Source organism: Mirounga leonina, unplaced genomic scaffold (assembly GCF_011800145.1).
Source record: "Mirounga leonina isolate KUSES-001 unplaced genomic scaffold, KU_Mleo_1.0 Mir_170, whole genome shotgun sequence".
Classification (NCBI taxonomy): Eukaryota; Metazoa; Chordata; class Mammalia; order Carnivora; family Phocidae; genus Mirounga; species Mirounga leonina.
In genome coordinates, this window is record NW_023270433.1 from 12,059,962 (window position 1) to 12,082,306 (window position 22,345).

Here is a 22,345-nt window from a genome sequence, read left to right on the forward strand (position 1 = left end):
AAAGAAGGAAAGAAAGAAAGAAAGAAAGAAAGAAAGAAAGAAAGAAAGAAAGAAAGAAAGAAAGAAAGAAAGAAAGAAAGAAAAGAAAGAAAGTGGATCTCTATGTGCACAGTCCTAAGGAATAAAAATTCAGGGATAAATTCAACAAAGATCATGCTTTCTTCTCTCTCTGCACATGTATTTAGAAAGGCAGAGGCCCCATAAAGCAGTGGGATATAAACTATTTGCTAGTGGCAATAAGCATTTCCTTGTTGGCTGCAGGTTATTTTTAGGAGAGGGACTATTCCCTGAGGCTGCAGGAACTTGTCCTTTGATTTTCAGAGCCTGTGTAATGAATGGGGGTGGGGAAAAGAGCAATCAGACACAGCAATGATGCCTATTAGGGGCAACTACCTTTCTCTTCTCAAAGTTTGTCAACCCTTATACCTTTCTTCCTAGACCATGAAATTCAGCAACGGTTCACAAGACTCTGAAATTTTCTTTGCTTATAAAATAAATATATGATTATATAAACATTATGGCAGAGAAATATTTTTAAAATATATAAATGCCTCTCTATTCCCTATAAAATGTAGCTTCTGTTAACATTTCAGAGCACATCCTTCCAGGTTTTAAAAATATGATAATCTGGGGCACCTGGGTGGCTCAGTCAGTTAAGCATCTGACTCTTGATTTTGGCTCAGGTCAAGATCTCAGGGTCATGAAATCAAGCACCACAAATGGCTCCATGCTCCGCATGGAGCCTGCTTAAGATTCTTTCTCTCCCTCTCCCTCTGCCCCTTTGCTTGTGCATGCATGCTCTCTCTCTTTCTCAAAAAAATAAAATAAAAATATGATAATCTGCATTTTCATATAGAGTTATAAGCATGCTTATATATAATTTTCTGTTATGTTCTTTCAAAAGTTATATCCTAAGTTTTTCATAAATATCATTGGTATGGCTATGTAATATTACTTCCAATGAATGTGTACCATAGTTGCCTTAACACTTTCCTTATAGGTTGAAACAGGCTGTAACTCCTTATCTTTTTATATTATACTGTAATTAGATATCTTTCTAATCTAATTCTAAAGAAAGCTTTTTCAAAGTACTTGAAAAAGTATTGGGCAAAGAGTAGAAACTGTTATATGTCAAAGCCTACACCACCAACTATCAAACTCCAGTGACTCCTGTTTTGTGACAGATTTTGGCACATGGATCAGTTTATTTCACCTCTACAAATTAACTATCAACTGGGTGCCTTCAGCATTTGCATGAATGAACCACTCAACAACCTGGCTTATATATTCTTTGATCTCATTTTCAATGACCTTGACCTCTATTGTACTTTAGCCATCTCTTCCCATGGCCATATTAGGAAGACTTGGAATTACTTTACCCATAAAATATTAAATTTGAATATTCAATTCTTTGCTCTCTTTCCCCTACACCCATTATGCAAAATCATTGGCTTCATAAATTTTCCAGTCTCTGATCCTATCCTTTTTCTCCCAAATTTCTTTTTTCTTCATTCTGTTAACCTCTCCAGGATTGATCTCATGTTTTATTACCAATTTGCCCAAGGCTTTACCTCAGTGGTCTTCCAAACTACATATCTAGCAAAGCTTCATTGTTGGATCAGTCCAACTAGCCACCTTCTGGACTTGGCATTTTCATTTATTCTTCAGTCCACTGTAATCCAGATTCTGTTCCCTGCACTCACTGACATATTACATCACCAAAATCCTTCTTATTCCTCAATTCAATGGGTGGTTTTCAAAACTTACCATTCTCTTCCCTTAGCTTCAGTGGTCCCACATTTTTTCCTTCTATGTCTCTGTTGTTTGATGTCTTTTGGGGACACTCTTTCTTTGTCATTTTCTTGACTGTCAGTGTTCCTTATGGTCTGTATTCAGCCCTGTTCTCTTCCCTTCCCTTGCTTTTCTTTCCCTCTCTCCCTTCTCCCCCACTTCTTCTCTCCTCTCTAGTCTTGAACTTTTTTCTCAACTTTTCTTACTCATCTCATTTCTTTTTAGGCAATCTCATCCTCTTGTATATTGATGGCCCATGAATTTCTCTCTTCAAAATATATCCACCTGCCCCCTGACTTTCTTATGGATGATCCATAGTACTTCACACTAAGTTGTTAAAAACTTCTCAGGTCTGGGGCACCTGGGTGGCTCAGTCAGTTAAGTGTCTGCCTTCGGTTCAGGTCATTAAAACAGAGTCCTGGGATCAAGTCCCACATTGGGCTCCCTGCTCAGTGGGGAGTCTGCTTCTCCTGCTTCTTCCGCCCCTCCCCCAGCTTGTGCTTCCTCTCACTCACTCGCTCTCAAATAAATAAATAAATAAAATCTTAAAAAAAAACCTTTCCAAGTCTGTTTTTATTTCTATGTCTCCTATCTCAGTAAGTAGCTCAGCCATACAAACTGCTGTCAAACCCACACATTTAGAGAGATTTTAAATGCCTTCATTTTTTATAGTCTATCAAAATCAATTCATATCAAAATGACCACATTCTTTAGATTCTGACTCTGAAGGAGACTTGAATCCATATAGTTCTTTCCAACTCCATTTTCTCCTAGACAGACTTTGTAACCTCCCACCTAACCAGCTGTGGCCACTTCCTAACATGTCTCTTTGCTTCTTGCCTGGCATCCCATCACTCCATCCTTGCCCTTGAACATCCCCTCCAGCTGCTGCTAACAAATGGTCATTATCCATTCTTCACCTACTGTGATAGTTTTTAATATGACACTGTCAATCTTCTGATCAAATCCTTCTATGGCTCTCTCTTTGCTTTTGGATAAAGTATAGATTGTTCATCATGTCTTCCAAGGTTCTGCATGATTCATTCCTGCTAATTTCTCTGGCCTCATATGAACCTCTTCCCCTGTTGAAGCGTACATTTCAGCCAATCTGATTTTCCTGATACTAGTTTCCCAAATTTGTCATCCTTCCTTTTCTCCAGGTCTTCTCCTATTCCTCTGGTTTTTTCTCCCTTCCCAATGCTCTGTCTCTATGCTGTCCATGTCACTTTTTGCTTGTTTGAATTGTCTTGGGTCTCTGCTGACTCGTAACTTCCTAAAGCCTACCTTACTGGATCCCTTAATTTTGGGTCTGATACCCCTCCTCTGTGCTCCTATGGCAGTCAGTGCCCACCCTCACTACAACATTTGACACACTATTCCTTTTGTCCCGCCTCCTAGATTGGGAGCTCTTGCAGACAAAAAAACAACAACAATAACAACTGTGTTTTCAAATCTTTACTCACTATACCTCATAATATTCTTGCCACATAGAAGTTACACAACATTTTGAGTAAATGAATGAGTAAATGAATGAATTATTGAAAAAAATAATGAATGAAAATGCTATCTCCTCCACTTGATTCTATGTCTCTTCTCTAATTTTGCCAATCGGAATGGAGTAGGTTTCTGAAGGCTTCTCACACTCATGGTTAAAGAATATATATTAAAAAAAAGAAGAATATATATTGAGCCCTGCGTGTGTGCCAACTATCATTATGTGTCATGACTGACTAAATAAATAAATAAATAAAAATCCTGCACACATTCGGGTGTTTCTAAAGGAAGAAAAAAATTCCTCTATTTTTGAGAAACAGAAGCCCAACTATCCTCAATAAACGTTTTTATTTCCCAGAGACTACTAGCAACTCTCTTCCCAGTTTCAGATTAAATGTGAGAAGGATGTTCGTATGATACAGAGCCTGTTATTATGAGAGAGGCATCATGGTGCAGTGGAATTAGGCTTTAGGTTTGAAGTTACTGTGTTTGGGTTTCAGTCCTCATTTGGCATTTTTTTGAGCACTCTCAAATACAGTAAAATGGGAGAAATGGTATATACTTCAGGAATTACTGGGAGGGTTAAATGAGTTTAATGATGTGAAAATTCTTTTTTTAAAAAATTATTTATTTATTTATTTATTTGACAGAGAGAGACACAGTGAGAGAGGGAATGAATACCGGCAGGGGGAGTGGGGAGAGGGAGAAGCAGGCTTCCCATGGAGCAGGGAGCCCAATGTGGGCCTTGATCCCAGGACGCTGGGATCATGACCTAAGCTGAAGGCAGACACTTAACGATTGAGCCACCCAGGTGCCCCCGGTTTGAAAATTTTTTACAAATAAGTGAATCTGCAAACGAGTCCTCATTTATATTCCCAAAGGAGTTGACTATCGTATATGGCAAAGACACATCTCTACTGGGAATGGTTAAGGGAAATGCAGTAATTATTTCCAAATTGTCCAACACCAGAAATTTGTGGCCTTGATCCCCTGGTTCCCAACCTAGCTGATAAAAATTGATACCTTTGTCATTGTCTTGGATCTGGTGAAAAAGAGAGTGTACCTCCTCTTCATTTGAGGGTTGAGCTTGTGACTTTTTTCCCTGTCCCAGATCTAAATAGTTTGGAGAGAAAATGAGAAATTATTTCCCATCCTGGAGCTGACAGTCCTTGAATTTATCATTACTGAGTTAGGTAAGAATAGTGCTTATAGACTTCACTCAGCAGTAGGTGTGTGTGTGTGTGTGTGTGTGTGTGTGTGTGTGTGTGAATGATCTGCTACAGAAATCTTGCATATGATGATACTTTTGCCAAACACTTATAATTTTGTTGTATCATCTCTAATAACTCAGGTGAACATAATAATTATAATTCCTTAAGGTTGGTATTTCCTTGTAGGAAAATGTTATCTCTTTTACAGTTTTGCTGAATATATGGCATGCATTCACACTATGAGAAAAACTTCCCAGGTTAAAAAATAATAATAATATAATCTGCATTGTTTTTCCAAATAGTTATAAATATGCTTACCTACAATTTTCTGTTATGAGAAGTTATCTTTGTAGATCCTATAGCTGGTATCCTAGTCTCTGTATTTGCTTTTGATCATTTGATTAAGGACTGAAGCCATGCAACCACCGAACTGCTTGGGGGAAATTACAAATCCCATCTTCTTCTCCTTAATGAGGAGCACATATCCAGATGTCTCTTTTCCATCAAACCATGGTCTGAGGCAGTATAGCATGGTGGTTAGGAACATAGATTTGAAATCAGATAGAGCTGGGATTGAATTATCTGTCCATAATTTTCATGCTGAATGATTTTAGGCAAATTACTCATACTCTCCGAGCCCTAGTTTCCAACTGGTTAAATGAAAAAAATGACTTTTTTGCGGTCCTGTTAGGCTGAGATGATATAAAGTACATGTCACAGCAGCTGGCCTATATTATTCACACAATAAATATGTGATTAATGAATGATTTTTATTATAATGTTATTGTTATCATGATTATTAATATTACCTTCTAGGCACATATCTTGAAGGCACAGGTTTTCATTAATCCTCAAACTTCCTGATTTACTTCCTATAATTCTTTTATTTTATTTTACTTTTTTAAGTTAAATTCAATTAGCCAACACACAGTATACTTCCTAAAATTCTTGAGTGCTCTCAGGCAACAAGTTCTGTCTTATTTGAAGGTATAATTAATGAAGGCATGTAATATAGTGGGAACAAAACAGTCTTTGAAGACAGATAGACCTGGGATCAAATTCCAAATTTACTACTGCTATCTAACATTGGGCAAGTTTCATCACTGAGTTCCAGTGTTCTTGTCTCTAAAACGAGGATCTGGATGTCTATGTCGAAAGGTTGGGAAAGGAAATGAACAGTATTTGAAAAGCACCTGGCACAAATTAGGTGCTAAGTCAGATTTTATTAATAATGTGACTATTTTTAGCCTTATAGCAGCCCAACTGCAAAGATGGTGAATTTGTTTTTTGTCTGCAAGCTCTACTTTCACTCTGCCTATAATCCCCAACCTTCTCTTGTCTTCACTTTGTCTGAGGAGGTCAGTGCCCTTGTTCTGCCATCCAAACCTGGTCCCCAAATATGAATGGCTCCCAGCCATCCCATCTCAGTGAGAGGGTTGGCCATGGGAATTTCTCTTCCAGGAATATTTACTTTAGTTGGGCACTTAAAGCCTTTTTTTTCTTGCTGAATGAATTTCAAGTACCAGCAGCCTATTGAGTGTGGTATTTTGGGTGGGGATGTGGAAGTTTCAGTGTTGTTCTGGAAATCACACTACATAGGCATCGTTCTGCATGTTCCCCCAAGAAAAACTGACCCAGATAATTTGAAGAATCTCAAGTAAATTAGAGAGAGTGTTCTGTCATTCATTTTCCACAATCCATGAAGATGTTGGGGTCAAGGTTGGGTCCAAAGTGCTGGAATCTGTGCAGAAAGCTAGAGGCTTCTGCTTCTAGGACTAAGTAGAAAACTCCCTTTCACCTATTTCTGGGATACCTAATAGAAAACCATTCATAAATATTATGATTTGATATCTGGTTCCAGACATTACAGTGAGTGGCTCCCTTTGCTATTGCCTTTGAAAGTTATTGTTCAACATGAATTTTCAACTACTAGATTAAAATGGTTCATGCTTACACTCTTCCTTTCACTCATTTGGGGGTGGGGGATCCAGGTCTGGTGGTACATGGTTGCCTTCCAGATCCAGTTGACAAAGCAATGGTGAGGCCAAGTCCTCATCATAAACATGTCTGTTTCTAGGCTCTCTGTTTTCCTCCATTGTTGTATTAGTTTATCTTTGTAAAGATACATTTTGTTGTAATCAATATACCTTTACAATAAGCTTTGATATGTTATAGTGAATCCCTGCCTTCTCTTTTAAAAAAACACGTAGATATTTTGATAAATATTGATTTAGGTTAGGAAATAAATCTCTTATAGGCTACTTTAGGGACACTGAAAAGATTAGAATTCCTTTTAAAAATCACATTTGGCTTTTAGATCATACTTGAACAGGACTGATGTAAGTTTCTTAAGAGGATACTGTGATGAATTTAACTGAATGTGACATCTTTTATTAGAACAAATTTATATTGTGTATTCGTTAATTATCTATGATAGATTCTGGGTCTACAGCCAATGAACAAATCAGCAGTAATCACGGAATGTGTCAAGAAGCAGAGGATGAAGAATTAAACAGATCACTACACACAAAATTATGAAGGGCAATGAGATTTCTTTTTTTTAACGTATTATTTACTTATTTTAGAGAGAGAGAGAGAGCTTGAGCAGGGAGGCGGGGAGAGGAAGAGGAAGAGAGAATCTCAAGCAGACTCCACACTGAGCGTGTCTCAATCTCATGACCCTGAGATCATGACCTGAGCCAAAATCAAGAGTCAGATGCTTAACCAACTGAGTTTCCCAGGTTCCCCATGGGCAATGAGATTTCTGATGTCAAGTAATTTATTCTGCTTCCAGAGAACAAACTCTGGAGTCCAAATCCCAGCCAGTCCTTTTCTTACTTCAGTGACTTTGAGAATGTCTGCCTCAGCTAGCCCATCTGAATAGTGGAAATAACAATGGTACCTCCCTCAGTCATATACTTAAGACTGTTGAATCAGTTACTATACATGAGCTATTCGAATAGTGCACAAGGACCACATTCAATAAACATTAACTGTTAGTATTATAATTTGCAGAGACTGGCACCAGATTGAGAAAGAAAGTGGTTACATATCCTAAATGTACATGTTTTCTACATTTATCCAGCAAAATATGCCTCAAATGTAAGAAAATATGAATGAAGACATTCCTAAATCAAAAGAACCTCTTTGTTATACTATGCCACAGTGATCACTTTTTTATCCAGAAACATTCCACATTTTCCTTTCAATTTTCTCACTGGTCCCCTTCAGCTGATATACCAGCATGAGGAGGGAGAACCAGAGCAGCGTGTCCGAGTTCCTCCTCCTGGGTCTCCCCATCCGGCCAGAGCAGCAGGGTGTATTCTTCACCCTGTTCCTGGGCATGTACTGACCACAGTGCTGGGGAACCTGCTCATCATCCTGCTCATCAGGTTGGACTCTCACCTCCACACCCCCATTTACTTCTTCCTCAGCCACTTGGCCTTCTCTGATATTGCATTCTCATCTGTCACTGTCCCGAAGATGCTGATGAACATGCATACTACGTACAAATCCATTCCTTATGCAGGTGCATTTCACAGACATATTTTTTCATATTCTTTGCTGATTTAGACAGTTTGCTGATCACTTCAAGGGCCTATGACAGGTATGTGGCCATCTGTCACCCTTTGCATTATACCATCATCATGAGTCAGAGCATTTGTGTCACGCTGGTGGCTGGGTCCTGGGTCGTTGCTTGTGCTTGTGCTCTTTTGCATACTCTCCTCCTAGCTCGGCTGTCCTTCTGTGCTGACCACACCATCCCCCACTTCTTCTGTGACCTTGCTGCCCTGCTCGAATTGTCCTGCTCAGACACTTCCCTCAACCAATTGGTGATCTTTACTGCAGGATTAACAGCCATTATGCTTCCATTCTTATGCATTGTGGTTTCTTATGGCCATATTGGGGCCACCATCCTCCAGGTTCCTTCTACCAAGGGCATCTGCAAAGCCTTGTCCACTTGTGGATCACATCTCTCAGTGGTGACTCTCTACTATGAGGCAATTATTGGTCTATATTTTCTTCCCTTATCCAATAACACCAACATCAAGAACATAATTGCTTCATTGATGTACACAGTGGTCACTTCCATGTTGAACCCCTTCATTTATAGCCTGAGAAATAAAGACATGAAAGGGGCCTTGAGAAAACTCTTGAGTAAGAAAACATATTCTTTCAACTGATAGTTTCATTTTAAAATATCCATATGATCTTATTTCCTCAATTACATGTAAATACAAATTACTGTAACTATAGCTTACTTGTCTTCTTTCCATGGTGTCACACAGACATACTTTGCTGACATTATCCTTGCACCTGTTAGGGAGACTAGTAAAATGGGACATGCCTTATAGGACTTAATTTGTTCTTCTCTTGGATAATGGGATCAGAAAATACTTTGAAGATGCTGTATCCACTTTGGCTGGTGTCATCAAATGGAAACCATTGGGGCTGGCCTTTCCCCAAATTTTTGGATTGTTATAAAATATATTTGGTCTTTCATGCATACATTTCTAAGGAATTTTCCATTTTGATGATGATATGTCTCCTTCTTCACTCAGACATCCAGGTATTCAGGGACTCTGAGCCCTTCTAGAACTTCCAAGAAGAACATAGTAAATTTTACTTTCCTTACATAATAATTAACACACTCCTTTCTTGTCCTTCAGGAATACAACCCACATGTTCTTTCTTCCTAAACACGCACAGATATTCAGCAACAAAATAAATGTCACCTCAGTTGTCTCAGGTACTGGTCTAAGATGCATTAAAATCATCTAATTTAATTCTGACAACAATCCTAAGTGCTATTTTGAGAAAACTCATGCTCAAAGAAATATTTTGGCAAAACTCATGCTCAAAAAAAATCTTAACATTAGAGTTAGTGAAAGAAGATTTGAATCTTGCTGTCTGACTCTAGAGCGATTCAGCATGGCAAGGAATATAATTGTTCATATGGAACACTGTGTCCTTGGGAGGAGTAATTAGCTCAGTCTAGTGGCAGAGGATATGAAAGACTCCCCCAGAGAAGGTGCTGCTTTACCTTAACAAATCAGAATTAATCAGACACATAAAGTTCTATCTTGTCCTGGTGATCACAGGAAGAGGGAGCAGCATGTTCAGGATATTAAACTGGAAGTTTCAACTGAGGTACCAAGATTTGATAGACACCAGATGCCAAAGTGAGTTGTAAGACACAAAATGTAGATGTTTATAGGAAATGCCCAATACTCAATTTCATAACTCATGAGCCTCTCAACATAGACATGGGTCTAAAAAGTGCTAAGAGCTAGCTATGAGAGGTTCTCATAAAGTGGTGGGGAGTTTTTCTGAGGAAGCTGCACAGTGAACCACAAATCCTTTCAACAGACAAGGAGGTGCTTTCCTCCTCACTTCAAGCTTAGTGGGAGAAGCTTCAAAAGAACCATTTAGAGAATTTAATATGTATCTCTTACCTTGATGAGAACAAGAGCAATAGGAAAGATGAAATGGGGAGGGAGAGGGAGAATTGGAATTATGGAATAGAATTATGTTTGAGAAATTCCTTCACTTCTTTTCATGGTGGGGCAATAAAAGCAAAAATGTTTCCTATGTGTGGAATCACTATGCTGTACACCTGAAACTAATGTAACATAATGTGTCAACTATATTTCAATTAAAAAAAAAAAAGGTTCCTATGGACTACAGGTGGGTTATGTGAGAGAGAGAACTGGTGGGAAGCCATGTTCAGTTCTCCCCAAGAAGACCATGAGCAAGTCTAGGAAACTCGGAGAGAATAAGAGATCTGTAGGGAATGTACCACCACAAAACCAGGGGCTCTGAGGGGAAGCAATCCCAGGAAGAAATATACTTTAGTTATATCACAGAGGATGTGTGGGAAGGCAGCCTGGGAGTCTCTGAGACAGGGAAGTTTTTTTTTTTTTTTTGTCTTTTTAAAGCTCCATACATACTTGGTTTAAACCACTTTGAGAATCACATGATTTACTAGTGGGTGCGAGTACAAAGCCTCAGTGGGGGGTGGAAATCTCCAAAGTGCTGTAAAAACTGGATCCTTTTGAATTGTTATCAAAGCAGATACTATTGATATTCTGTTTTACTGTTCTGATGACATGTAGCTCAGCTTATTATTACACAGTATTAATTAGGTCAAGGGTACGGGTTTCCTTCTAGAAACTCAACTGGCTTCTTTGTTCCCCCAGGTCACAAACCTCCCCCATACTTTGAACAATGCCTTACATATTAGCTGTCAGTCATAAAGTGTGTGTGTGTTGAATGATGTTAATATATTTGAGTTTGAAGGACATTTACTCTGACACCAACACTATAGAACCATTATCAGTCTTGTAGGTTATTTTGCTAAACAACTTTATTCTTTGAACAAGAGTAAGGGTGGACCCACCTAACACTGAATTATCTGCAGTAAATGGTTCTAGAGGGGGTTCCACTGCGGTATTCTTACTATTTATGTAAATTCAAGATGTTCCCTCTGACTAGAAATCTGCAGCTATCATTCCACAGCCTCCGCACTTTTCCTGATGCCAAATCCCTTCCTCGTTGTCTATAAAATAGAGTGATTGCATTTTCAAGGTGACTTTCTCAAGGAAGCACTTAAAGTCAAGGACACAAATCATAAAATAATGCATTAATGACTTTAATCACATTAAAATTAAGACATTGATAGATAATTTAAAAAAGCTAACAAGCTTCCAATAATGGAAGACATTTGCAACATATACAACTGACAAAGGATTAATTTACAGATTATATGAAGTCTGTCTGACAATGCAATAAATAGAAGAGAAACAATCCAATAGAAGAGCAGGGAAAATACATTATCATGTATTACACAAAAGAAATTTTGTACCGATAAGCATAATGATGGCTGCTGTAATAGGGGTCCAATGTGGGTCTTCTAGCAGGTTGATGGCATTTCACTATGCAATAATTTGGGAACCAGGCTCAATGATCTCTCAGGGCAGTAGGTAATTTTCTGTCAGACAATAGGGGAAAAAACACAGATGTTTCTTTAAAATTCTGGCCAGAATGTGCCACATAGATTAGCACTTAGATTAGCAGGGAATGTGGCAGCAGTCTCCCACTGACAACTTAACACATGAGAAGAAGGTCATGAATTTTTGGTGGATAGCCAGCCATCTCTGTCACAAATATCCAGTAAGCATAGGTTAAGATGCTTTACCTCATAAATAGTCAGAGAAATTGAAAGTAAAACCACAACAAGATACCATTCTCTATTCCCAGAGTCACAAAAATTAAGAAATCTGTTGTTGTTGAAAAAGTAAAGTAATAGGAACTCTCATACTCAAGAAATGGAAATTTAAATTTAATAACTTTAAAAAATTAATAGGCTTTATTTCTTAGAGCAGTTTTAGGTTTACAGAAAAAGTAAACATAAAGTTACTATATGCTTCATCCCCACCCCTGCCCAGTTTGCCCTGTTATTAGCATCTTGCATCAGTGTGGAACTTCTGTAATGATTGAACCAACATTGATGTATTATTAACTAAAGTCCATAGTTTACACTAGAGTTCACTCTTTGTGTTGTATAGTTTTTTGTGTTTTTGATAAATGTATAATGATGTATTTCCACTGTTACAGCATCATACAGAATAGTTTCACTGCCCTAAAAATCCCCTTTGCTCTATGTATTTACCTTTCTCCTCATCAAGCCCTGAACCCTGGTAATCACTGATCTTTTGTTGGCTCTATAGTTTGCCATCTCCAGGGTGTCATATAGTTCGAATCATACAGTATGTAGCCTTTTCAGTCTGGCTTCTTGATACAACTACTTTATAGAAGAGTTTAGCTGTGATAGTTGAGTGGAACATCACATGCCTACAATCCAGTAATTCTTCTGGGTATATAATTTATAGAATCTCTTACATAATGTGCTAGATGATGTATAAGAGTGTTTGTAGCATCATTTCTCTTAATAGCAAAATGCTGAAAACAAACAAAATAGCCATAAAACTAGAACAAACAAGTGAGTGATAGTTTCACAGTGGAATGTAATAAATTGTGGATGAATTTAACAAGGATGATATCAGACAACAAAGGCAAACCTTGAAAAATATTCAAGTGATTTAAAGAACTCACACCTAGACTATTTATTTCATTTATATGCAGTTCTAGAGCAGGCTAAATTGAAGGAACACTACAGATGTGTTAAAGCTTTAAATAAGAGTAAGAGAATATTGAAATATTAAAAACATTGGGTACTTTCTTTTTTCTTTTTTTGGAAGTTAAAGAGTCAAAATTAAAAGAATATTTTAATTAATTGGCCAAAGGGACCCTCAGGATAGTGGCCCCAATATGGCCATAAGAGACCAGGATGCATATGAATGGCAGGATAATGACCACCCTGCCTACAGTTATAAAACTAATACATACCATCAAAAAATCAAACAATACTGAAAAATATAAAGAAGAAAGTAATAATAACCCATAGCCCCAATACTCTAACAAAACAATATGAACATTAGAACATATACATATGAATACATATAAACACACTTAATGGGTATCTACATAAAAATTATTGGGTCCTTGCAACAGGAGAGGAAGATACAGTTGCAGAGGAGACAAGGAGCTTTAACAATATTGTTAGTTAACTAGAATGTCTTACTACTTAAGCCTAGAGATTGTTAAATGACCATTTCTTTTAATATTATTCCTTAAAGTTTGATTATATGTCACATGTATATAAACACATACACACATATTCATACATACAACATACCATGTATATATACATATAAATTTAAACCATATATATGCTATATATGCTTTTTTGTATGCTATCTCCATATTTTTTAAAGTTTAAATAAAATTTCCAGTAAAATGGGTAAAAATATCACTCAAGTTTGAAAAATATTCAAGTGATTTTTTTTTTTAAAGATTTTATTTATTTATTTGACAGAGACAGAGACAGTGAGAGCAGGAACACAAGCAGGGGGAGTGGGAGAGGGAGAAGCAGGCTTCCCGCCGAGCAGGGAGCCCGATGTGGGACTCGATCCCAGGACCCTGGGATCATGACCTGAGCCGAAGGCAGTCGCTTAACCAACTGAGCCACCCAGGCGCCCCAAAAAGATTCAAGTGATTTAAAGAACTCAGGATTTGACTTCACACATACAGCATTTTAAGTACCAGCTTAGTAGCATGGTGCTACTAATTGGAGATATAAGAGTAAATGGGACACACGGGCCATCTTCCCCCAGGATGCTGACCCTTGAGAGAACACCTGACAGAGGACAGACTGAAGGTATGGGTCTACGGTCAGATGGTTCCTGTTGAGATTCCGGTTCCACCACTTGCTAGCTGTATGACTTGTGGAGCTAAATCTGTCTTGGCCTCATGTGATGCTTCTGTTATGTAAAGATACCAATATCACACATTTGTAGAAGTTAATAAGAGAATTCTAATTCCATACACATTAGTATCCAAGTACAGTCCTACATACAATAAACACACAAAGTTTTAGTGATTATTTTTATAACAGGATAAGTATCCAAATAAAACCAGGATCAAATTCAAGGATTTTATGAAACAACATAATGAGATGGTCAGCACGAAGGACCAAGTAGCTGATCTAAAACTTGGGTTAACCTGTCTGAGTGCTCACACTCTCAGAGGAGTTCCTGAGTTCATTTCCTATCACTGGGGGTAAATTTCCTGCTGGAACTTGACTTAGTGCATGTTCATCTTTTTTGCCAAGAAATAAATCTCACTTCAGTTCTCCATCTCTCTCCCTCTGTGTCTGGTGCTTGAAGCTGGCTCAGGTCTCGGTATTCATGGGCAGGAAGATGCCTGAGACCTGAGACCTAGGATCTGGGATGTGGGAAATACTGAAGGACTGGAGGTGTCTGTTGGAATTCACAGTTACCTGATTTACCATCACTATTTCCTAGTATCTTCCTAGATCTTTATGCTGAGAATAATTGACATTTAATGAACACTGTGTCAGATCTGTTTTTGCACTATTGTCTTATTAATTTTTTTTCACAGTCCTACAAGGTATATGTTATCATAACTTCACGACACATGTACTCAGGAGGGTTGAAAAACCAGCATGATCACATAGTTAGTAACTGCTATAGTCACAATTCTCTCTCATGTGTTTTTTTTTTTTTTAATTTATTGGAATCTCTGCTTCTATAACCCCACTGTTTCTCCCTCTCTTTAATTAGACAAAAGAGCCAGGATCTTTTTTTTATGTTCAGTTAGCACATCATTAGTTTTTGATGTAGTGTTCAATGATTCATTAGTTGTATATAACACCCAGAATCTTAAAAAATATTATTTCAGGATTTGAAGGGGTCCTGCTCAGGTAACTGTGGCCAATGATTCCTACAGCCCTTTTGTTTGTAAAATACTTTCATATTTCTTCAGTTTCACTCAGTCCATCAATGTTTATTTTGTATCTGGGAAATAGAGAAGACAGGGAGGTTTTTTTTTTTTTTTCTTTCATTTTATTAACAGGAGTAGGGAAATCACTTGCACAGTGTCACATAGATAATGCATAGTAAAGACTGCTCTCTGAAAATCTTTTCACTAGAGAGAGAATTTACTGCTTCCATGGGAGGTAGAGGGGCTGGAATATAAGCCCTGACAGTTGTTTGTTTTCTGTGTTTTGTTTGTTTGTTGTAATGCAAGTGCCTGACTTAAGCTTTATTGAGGCATCAATTTCAAAGAGGCATAGGCTATCTTGAATAAATACATTGCCAACTACACGACCAGATAAAGAGCTAAGCCTCCTCTCCCCACAGAGGTTTCTTTGATTTCATGTTTGTTTTGTTTTGTTTTGAAGGGCATGAATGAGAGAAATAGGAAAAAAAATAGCATACAGAGATATGTCTTTAGTTATGTAAGAAATATGGCTATTCAGTACCTATATTTTTGGAAAATGAAGGACCATAAATTCTCTGATTAAAAAAAATAAACATCTTGGTTGATTTCTGTAATAGACCACATGGGCAACTTGTCTTTTCTTTGTATTTTAAATTTTTGCTCTTGTGCTTTAAATTCACCAATAAGGAGCAGGCCCTCAAAACTCTAGACCCCCACTCTTAACCACAGTAAAAGTAGAACCCCAGGCATGTGCTGTTTTTCTCTATCTGTGACCTCACTGTGCGGTCCCACATGTGCTATGTGATTTCCAGGTCTTTGTAAGTAGTAAAGCTCTATTTTTCAAATATTCCTGATGGTTGCTGCTGAAAGCCATCTTTCAATCAAAACAAAAACCACAACGGCCAGTCCAACCACAACACTGGGTACTGAGGCTGAGACTGGTACAAAACAGGAGCACTGGGTGTTTTACACAACAAATGAATTGTTGAGCACTACATCAAAAACTAATTATGTTTGAGTTCTTCTTTGCCAATTTGAATACATTTTATTTCTTTTTGTTGTCTGATTGCTGTTGCTAGGACTTCTAGTACTATGTTGAACAATAGTGGCGAGAGTGGGCATCCTTGACGTGTTCCTCATCTTAAGGGAAAGGCTCTCAGCTTTTCCCCATTGAGGATGATATTCGCTGTGGGTTTTTCATAGATGCATTTTATGAACTTGAGGAATGTTCCCTCTATCCCTATACTCTGAAGAGTTTTAATCAGGAAAGGATGTTGTATTTTATCAAATGCTTTTTCTGCATCAATTGAGAGGACCATACGGTTCTTCTCCCTCCTCTTATTAATGTGTTCTATCACATTGATTGATTTGCGAATGTTGAACCACCCTTGCATCCCGGGGATAAATTCCACTTGGTCGTGGTGGATGATCCTTTTAATGTATTGTTGGATCCTATTAGCTAGGATTTTGTTGAGGATTTTGGAATCCATATTCATCAGGGATATTGGTCTGAAATTCTCCTTTTTGATGGGGTCTTTGCCTGGTTTGGGGATTAAGGTAATGCTGGCCTCATAGAATGAGTTTGGAAGCTTTCCTTCTGTTTCTATTTTTTGAAACAGCTTCAGTAGAATAGGTATTATTTCTTCTTTGAATGTTTGGTAGAATTCCCCAGGGAATCCATCAGGCCCTGGACTCTTGTTTTTTGGGAGGTTTTTGATCACTGATTCAATCTCGTTACTGGTTATTGGCCTATTCAGGTTGCCAATTTCTTCCTGTTTCAGTCTTGGCAGCTTATAGGTTTCCAGGAAGGCCTCCATTTCATCCAGATTGCTCAGTTTATTGGCGTATAGTTGTTGATAATAATTTCTAGTAATTGTTTCTATTTCCTTGGTGCTAGTCGTGATCTCTCCCCTTTCATTCATAATTTTATTAATTTGGGTCCTTTCTCTTTTCTTTTGGATAAGTCTGGCCAGTGGTTTATCAATCTTATTAATTCTTTCAAAGAACTGACTTCTAGTTTCATTGATCTGATCTACTGTGTTTCTGGTTTCTAATTCATTGATTTCTGCTCTAATTTTAATTATTTCTCTTCTAATGCATGGCTTAGGCATCATTTGTTGCTTTTTCTCTAGTTCTTTAAGGTGTAGAGTTAGTTGGTGAATTTGGGATTTTTCTATTTTTTTGAGTGAGGCTTGGATGGCTATGTATTTCCCCCTTAAGACCGCCTTTGCAGTATCCCATAGGTTTTGGACCAATGTGTCTTTGTTCTCATTGATTTCCATGAATTGTTTAAGTTCTTCTTTGATTTCCTGGTTGACCCAAACATTCTTGAGCAGAGTGGTCTTTAGCTTCCAAGTGTTTGAATTTCTGCCAAATTTTTTCTTGTGATTGAGTTCCAGTTTTACAGCATTGTGGTCTGAGAATATGCAGGGAATAATCTCAATCTTTTGTATCGGTTGAGACCTGATTTGTGACCCAGTATATGTCTATTCTGGAGAAAGTTCCATGTGCACTCGAGAAGAATAAGTATTCTGTTCTTTGAGGGTGGAATGTTCTGTAAATATCTATGAGGTCCATCTGGTCCAATGTATCATTCAAAGCTCTTGTTTCCTTGTTGATTTTCTGCTTAGATGATCTGTCCGTTGCTGAGAGTGGAGTATTGAGGTCTCCTACAATTAACGTATTATTATCAATATGACTCTTTATTTTGGTTAACAGTTGGCTTATGTAGATGGCTGCTCCCATGTTGGGGGCATAGATATTTACAATTGTTAGATCTTCTTGTTGGATAGACCCTTTAAGAATGATATAGTGTCCTTCTGTGTCTCTTATTACAGACTTTAGTTTAAAATCTAATTTGTCTGATATAAGAATTGCTACCCCAGCTTTCTTTTGAAGTCCGCTGGCATGGAAGATGGATCTCCATCCCTTCACTTTCAGTCTGGATGTATCTTTAGGTTCAAAATGAGTCTCTTGTAGACAGCATATGGATGGGTCCTGTCTTTTTATCCAGTCTGCAGCCCTGTGCCGTTTTATGGGAGTGTTTAGGCCATTCATGTGGAGAGTGATTATTGAAAGATACGAATTTATTGTCATCATGTTGCCTGTGAAGACATTGTTTTTATAGATTGTCCCTGTAAATTTCTGTTGTAGATCACTCTTGGGGTCTTTCTCCTTTTATAGAACCCCCCCTTAATATTTCTTGCAGGGCCGGCTTAGTGGTCACATATTCTTTCAGTTTCTGCCGGTCGTGGAAGCTCTGCATCTCTCTATCTGTTCTAAATGAAAGCCTTGCCGGATAAAGTATTTTTGGCTGCATGTTCTTCTCATTTAGTACCCTGAATATGTCTTGCCAGGCCTTTCTGGCTTGCCAGGTCTCTGTGGATAGGTCTGACGTTATTCTGATGTTCCTCCCTCTGTATGTAAGGAATCTCTTCCCCCTAACTGCCCTTAAGATGGTTTCCTTGGTTCTAAGATTTGCGAGTTTTACTATTACATGCCAGGGCGTTGACCTGTTTTCCTTAATCTACCTCTAGAACACAAATGTTTGTTTCATTCCCCAGATTAGGGAAGTTCTCAGCTACGATTTGCTCAAATATATCTTCTAGTCCTCTCTATCTCTCCACCCCTTCAGAGATCCCAATAATTCTGACATTGGAACATTTCATGGTGTCACTTATTTCTCTAATTCTCTTTTTATGGATTTTGAGTTGTTTGTCCCTGACTCCTCTTTTTCCTTCTTTTCTATCACTTGGTCTTCTAGATCACTAATTTGTTCTTCTGCCTCACTTACCCTAGCTGTTAGATTATCTAGATTAGATTGGATCTTTGATCGAATTTTTAAATTCTGCCAGTTCAGCTTTCATTTTTTCCCTTAGAGACTCTATGTTGCCATTAATCGATTTCTCCATTCTAGCTATCGTCTTCATAACTGTTACCCTGAAGTCCATTTCTGACATCTTGGTTATATCTGTATCCTTTTGTAAATTTGTGGCAGAAGTCACAGTCTCTGAGTCTTTCCTATTTGGGGGGTTCCTCCTCCTAGTCATTCTGTTAAGGGGTGGTTGAGGGAATGTACAGAATCCAAATTATTGGCCACAACCCAAGCAAGATGCACCGACCTTAGGGTTGTCGGCCTCTTGTTCTCCCAGCCTGTCTTCTGGGGGAGGGGCCTGCCGCGCTGTTACTCGGGCAACCCTGTTTGGGCAGAGTTGCCCTGCCCCCTGTGGGGGGTATGGGCTCAGTGAAAACCAATTTTGGGGGGCTTTTGTTCTCTGGTGGCTTTCCCTGGTGGCTTTCCCCGTCTCTTCTGAGAGTCAGAGCAGAAGAGATCATTTCCAACCCTCTGCCTCAGAGCAGAGAGATCGCAGTCTGTTCTTCAGTGAGCACTCCAGGCCACACTATCTCCATTTCCATCTGTGCTGCTATAAACTGCAGCTTCCTGGGTTGTGCGCCCCTCAGCAGGGCTCCCAGTTCTCCCCTCCAGGTTGGGTCATAGGGGCACATCTCTGCCCTTTGCACTTTTTTTTTTTTCTTATGTTAATCCCCATACATTACATCATTAGTTTTAGATGAAGTGTTCCATGATTCATTGTTTGTGCACAACACCCAGTGCTCCATGCAGAATGTGCCCTCCTCAATACCCACCACCAGGCTAACCCATCCTCCCACCCCCCTCCCCTCTAGAACCCTCAGTTTGTTTTTCAGAGTCTATCGTCTCTCATGGTTCGTCTACCCCTCCGATTTCCCCCGCTTCATTCTTCCCCTCCTGCTACCTTCTTCTTCTTCTTCTTCTTTTTTTTTTCTTAACATATATTGCATTATTTGTTTCAGAGGTACCGATCTGAGATTCAACAGTCTTGCACAATTCACAGTGCTTACCAGAGCACATACCCTCCCCAGTGTCTATCACCCAGTCACCCCATCCCTCCCACCCCACCCCACTCCAACAACACTCAGTTTGTTTCCTGCGATTAAGAATTCCTCATATCAGTGAGATCATATGATACCTGTCTTTCTCTGTTTGACTTATTTCACTCAACATAATGCCCTCCAGTTCCATCCATGTCGTTGCAAATGGCAAGATCTCATTCCTTTTGATGGCTGCATAATATTCCATTGTATATATATACCACATCTTCTTTATCCATTCATCTGTCGATGGACATCTTGGCTCTTTCCACAGTTTGGCTATTGTGGACATCCCTTCGGATCCCCACTTTTGTATCTTTGGGGTAAATACCCAGTAGTGCAATTGCTGGATCATATGGTAGCTCTATTTTCAACTTTTTGAGGAACCTCCATACAGTTTTCCAGAGTGGCTGCACCACCCTTTGCACTTTTAAAACCATCGACCGCCCCCAGTTCACAAGCATGGCCCCGCCACTCTGGGTTCCTGTCAAGAGGGCTGCCCTAAAGTCCTTTCCGCGCTGCTACTGGTCTGCGAGTCTGGGCCCTGTCCCCAGCACGGGAGGCTTTTGCTCACCTCTGGTGCAGGATCCAGAGGGCTCCCTCCCCCTTCTGTTTATCTTCCGATATCTGCCCACAGAATCAGGGCTCCCCACTTCATACCTTGAAACCAACCACCTGCAATATTCTATTTGTAGAGATCCAGATATAACTTCTTACATCTCAGGCTGATTTTGTGGGTGTTCAGAGTGGTCTGGGAGATATCCAGCTCAGTTCAGGGGACCAGTTGGAATAGGGTCCCCTACTCCTCTGCCATCTTTTCCTCCCCCCACCACCCCATACCACATCTTCTTTATCCATTCATCTGTTGAAGGGCATCTCAGCTCCTTCCACAATTGGGCTATTGTGGACATCACTGCTATGAACATTGGGGTGCATGTGGCCCTTCTTTTCACTACATCTGTATCTTTGGGGTAAATACCTAGTGGTGCAATTGCTGGGTCCTAGGGTAGCTCTATTTTTAACATCTTGAGGAACCTCCATACTGTTTTCCTGAGTGGCTGTACCAACTTGCATTCCCATCAACAGTGTAAGAGCATTCCCCTTTCTCCACAACTTCAACACTTGTTGTTTCCTGTTTTGTTAATTTTTGTCATTTTGACTGGTGTAAGGTGGTATCTCGTTGTGGTTTTGATTGGTATTTCACTGATAGCTAATGATGTTGAGCATTTTTTCATGTCTGTTAGCCATTTGTAGGTCTTCTTTGGAGAAGTGTCTGTTCATGTCTTCTGACCATTTTTTGACCGGGTTATTTGTTTTTTGAGTGTTGAGCTTGTGAAGTTCTTTATAGATCTTGGATATCAGCCCTTTATCTGTAATGTCATTTGCAAATACCTTTTCCCATTCCGTGGGTTGCTTCTTTGTTTTGTTGACTATTTCCTTTGCTGTGCAGAAGCTTTTTATCTTGATGAAGTCCCAAAAGTTCATTTTTTCTTTTGTTTCCCTTGCCTTTGGAAAGATGTCTTGAAAGCAGTTACTGTGGCCGATGCCAAAGAGGTTGCTGCATATGTTCCCCTCTAGGATTTTGATGGATTCCTGTCTCACATTGAGGTCTTTCATCTATTTTGAGTTTATCTTTGTGTATCGTGTAAGGGAATGGTCCAGTTTCAATAGGTAATCTGAATAGACCAATAACCAGTAACAAAATTGAAACAATAATCAAAAACCTCCCAAAAAACAAAAGTCCAGGGACAGATGGCTTCCCAGGGGGAATTCTACCAAACATTTCAAGAAGAAGTAATACCTATTTTTTGAAGCTGTTTCAAAAAATAGAAACGGAAGGAAAACTTCCAAACTCCTTCTATGAGGCCAGCATTACCTTGATCCCCAAACCAGGCAAAGAACCCCATCAAAACAGAGAATTAGAGACCAATATCCCTGATGAACATGGATGCCAAAGTACTCAACAAGATCCTAGCTAATAGCATCCACAGTACATTAAAAGGATTATTCACCATGACCAAGTGGGATTTATTCCTGGGATGCAAGGGTGATTCAACATTTGCAAATCAATCAACATGATAGAGCACATTAATAAAAGAAAAGAACCATATGATCCTCTCAATTGATGCAGAAAAAGCACTTGACAAAATACAGCATCCTTTCATGATTAAAATTCTTCAGAGTATAGGGAAAAGAAACATTCCTCAATATCATAAAAATCGTCTATGAAAAGCCCACAGTGAATATCATTATCAATGGGGAAAAACTGAGAGCTTTTCCCTTAAGGTCAGGAACACGACAGGGATGCCCACTTTCACCACCGTTGTTCAACATAGTGCTAGAAGTCCTAGCCTCAGCAACCAGACAACAAAAAGAAATAAAAGGCATCCAAATTGGCAAAGAAATCAAACTCTCCCTCTTCACAGATGACATGATACTTTATGTGGAAAACCCAAAAGACTCCACCCCCAAATTACTAGAACTCATACAGCAATTCAGCAATGTGTCAGGATATAAAATCAATGCACAGAAATCAGTTGCTTTTCTATACACTAACAATGTAACTGTAGAAA

The 22,345-nt window shown here is 38.9% G+C and overlaps 2 protein-coding genes across 3 annotated transcripts in view; both read left to right on the forward strand.

The window, feature by feature from the left end:
• The window catches only part of LOC118017723 (olfactory receptor 1L8-like), a 224,418-nt gene that overhangs the window by 154,541 nt on the left and 47,532 nt on the right, over nucleotides 1-22,345 (forward strand). The window lies entirely within an intron of this gene.
• On the forward strand, nucleotides 7,241-8,680 carry LOC118017718 (olfactory receptor 1J1-like). The gene is given in 3 exon segments (XM_035015874.1): nucleotides 7,241-7,843; nucleotides 7,846-8,022; nucleotides 8,025-8,680. Coding segments are annotated over 3 exon segments (936 nt in total). The 5' UTR covers nucleotides 7,241-7,740.